General features: G+C 37.6%; 1 protein-coding gene across 1 annotated transcript in view; it reads right to left on the reverse strand.

Moving 5' to 3' along the window:
- The window catches only part of GDAP2 (ganglioside induced differentiation associated protein 2), a 45,561-nt gene that overhangs the window by 33,150 nt on the left and 9,110 nt on the right, over nt 1-3,301 (reverse strand). Inside the window, exons 6-8 of the mRNA XM_015563482.1 lie at nt 2,531-2,607; nt 1,773-1,849; nt 19-158 (exon numbers count right to left, since the gene is read on the reverse strand). Coding sequence (XP_015418968.1) covers nt 19-158; nt 1,773-1,849; nt 2,531-2,607 — 294 coding nt within the window. The remainder of the gene's footprint in view (nt 1-18; nt 159-1,772; nt 1,850-2,530; nt 2,608-3,301) is intronic.

Genomic DNA, 3,301 nt, shown 5'->3' on the forward strand with positions numbered 1-3,301 from the left:
TTGCAAAAAATAACTAACTTGACATCCACGACATCGTAGAGTTTCTTCAGGAAGTCAGAGTCCAGGTGATTGTATTCGCTTGTCAGTGTGTGAAAATACACTAATACGTATTCCTTCACAGCGATGTGGTCCATTACATGGATAAAGTATAAAAGGGCCTAGAAGATAATGAGGAGCAAAGGTAAAGATCGTTTTGCACAGCCGTCTATTTCACAGAGAGAGGAAAAATCCAGATTAAGCTGCTCTATGCCCAGGCAGCGCAGATGGACATTTCATTCTGATGAGCAGCAGTTCTCTTTAGAAGGATCTCCAGGAGAGTGAATCGTGCCACCGCCCAATCATTCTCATGAACGCTACAGTACGATCCCTTTCTCTCTTGCCCTAACAGTGGTTCTCAACCTAATGCCGCGACCCTTGAATACAGTTCCTCATGTTGTGGTGACCCCCAACCATAAAATTATTTTTGTTGCTACTTCATAACTGTAATTTTGCTAGTTATGAATCGCAATGTAAATATCTGATATGCAGGATGTATTTTCAGGGGTCTCGACGCACAGGTTGAGAACCGCTGTTAAGGGATGAAGAAGAACCAGTCTCTATTCTAATAACTCTTCCTGTTACTCAAAAGAGTTCTTCGGTCAACTACCAGGTTTTTCCTCTGTAGAATAATGACATCAAAATCATTAGCAGTAGAATTTCTAGACTTTCAATCATTCTTGAAGTTTCTGCTTGAATTCAATGAAAGTCTTTGCAGTCTCTACTGACATAGAGGCTCATGGCTCTCTTATAACTGAGAATTACTGAGAGAGGATATTGTAAGTGACGCCTCACATGGTTCACTTTGAGGGCTAATTTTCTTAGCACCTTTACTGTTAACCTGAATGATGAAAATGAGAACAGGTTGAGCCAGTGGATGGCTGTGGGCTGGGCAGCTTTTCTGGAGCTCTGAAAGACTCAAATGTAATGTAACCCAGATCGGTTAGAGAAATATTCCATTACAAGAAAGATAAAATTTAAGAGAAACAAACACAAAGCAGACATACAATATGGGCAGGGCCAGTATGACCCAGTGGTGTAGCTATAAACTATGGCAAGGAGGAAGCTAAGAGGTAACTGAAAGATTGTTATCAAACAGGCTGTTTCCCAATTCCTCCTCAGGGAGTCCTTGGCATTCCCATGACCGGATTAACATGGATTAGGATCCAACTGCTACCAGTTGTTACCTGGTTTGACCTTATAACACATCTCAGTATTTTATATGAAATGACACATGAATATCTAACCATCAGGGAAGTGCCCACTGACATCAATGCAGGATCTATGTTTTTATTGGCAGCAATTACACAATAAGAATGAGTGTTACACAAATTGAGAGTTCTCTTTCTCTCTCTCTCTCCATCCCCCTTCCTCACTTCTATCCTCTCTCTCTAAAATCAATAAAAATATAAATTTAAAAAGAAAAGAACGACAGACTTTATTAGTACAATGATAATACAGAAAGATTCCAATAAAAAATTTGCCCGTTACATGATATCCAAACAAAGCAGATGGGTTTTTGGAGATCACATTATGACATCCCAGTATTTCTGTTTCTCCCACAGAGCAAAACCAAACCCCTAACTTACTGAAATGTCACATGCAGATTTGCAGAACCCCAGGGCTACTACTCCGCCAGAAATATACAATCATCTCACATTCTAAACACTGATTCCAAATTCACATCCTTCTTTTTAAATCAACATTATTTGTAAAACAGCCTTTCCATGGCTTACCTTGTCCATATCTATTAGTGTTACTGGAATGTTTCTTCCAACCACCACCATCACCGTGCGACCGCAGTTATCGACACCTATAAACAGGAAATGTAAACAGTACTCAGAAACTTTACTCCAGAAGGATTTGTCCTGGGCACCAACCTTATAAAAATAGTCCACACATATGTGAAAGACTGAAAGCCAGGAACATAAGTTTTTCAAATTCCGTCTTCAGATTTCTTAGAAAACACTTTTTAGTTTACCTTTTGGAGGTTTTGATGAGTGCCCTTATTACTTTAAAAAATAAGGCCTCTTATGGGTTTTAAATCAAGGACAGTCAAAGCTAAGGTTGCAGGCAAAGATCTTTTCATATAGAGCTTTTTGTTTAAACTTACAACTTCTAAAAACATTGGTAATCTGGGAAAACTAAATGGAACTCAAGTATCGCCTGAAAAAAATACAATGGAGAAAGAATGGCAGTCTGAGAACTTTCATTGTCTCCATTATATATTTATATAAGATTTGAATTTTGTGTATCAAGTATATGGTACTTTTAAAAGCAGAAAAAAATGTAGTAAGAAAAGGACACTAAGAAGAAATGAAGTTGGCCGATATGCAACTACCAGTTGAAATTTTCAAAGGTTTCATCTTCATTAGTACAAAAACACTTCATTCATAGAAAATGGACAACAGCAGAGAAAAATGAAGTCTCGAACAGGATGCCAGGTAGGGTCCTTAATTAGTAATAGAATAAGTTGCCATATCCATAAGCTCACCTGTTTGGTATAAGGCTTTTAGAGAAGCAATATCCGATAGGTCCTCAGATCTTGCTTGACATAACCAGCGATTATAACTAGAGAAATAAAAGATATAATCATTATAATAAACACTTGTAAATTAAATTCAATAGTTGGGACCTGTTTTTATCTTGCCCTGTTTTATTATAATGAGGAAGAAGTCAGAGTTGCCGTTATATATGCAGAATCTCTACTGTATATTATTGATAAAATAAGCACAAACGAGTTACTGAGAAAAGGTGTCCATACATATTTAAGAAACCCTTTATGATCAAATGAAGACTACTCATGTAATTGGCTCAGATACCAAGCCTCAAACTAACACTGTTTTTAAATACTATTACTCTCCTTTGCAAAAATAAAAATAAAAGCAAAGAGAAAGCCTAACGCAATAGCAGTTCTACAAAATAGATGTTCATTCATTCAACAAAGATTTGCTCTATGATAGGGGTTGAGAATACTATAGTGAAAAGACACCGTCAGTGCCCTCCAGGAGTTTACTTTGCTGAAGAAAAACGGGTGTGTTGTACATGTTATGTTATGTGGGACCACAAAGGAACTAGGTAACTTTATCTGTGAAGTCCTGGCTTCTTGGTTAGTCACAATAGTTGTACTATACCCCCTATACCAGATCACGGGGACCACAGTTTGGCATTGGCTAAGAGGATATTCAAAGAAAACTGTTTGCCAGATGATTTTTACACATGGCCTAGAAATCACTGAAAACTATCATCTGATTGGAAAAGGCTG

The sequence above is a fragment of the Myotis davidii genome, unplaced genomic scaffold, assembly GCF_000327345.1.
Source record: "Myotis davidii unplaced genomic scaffold, ASM32734v1 scaffold217, whole genome shotgun sequence".
Classification (NCBI taxonomy): domain Eukaryota; kingdom Metazoa; phylum Chordata; class Mammalia; order Chiroptera; family Vespertilionidae; genus Myotis; species Myotis davidii.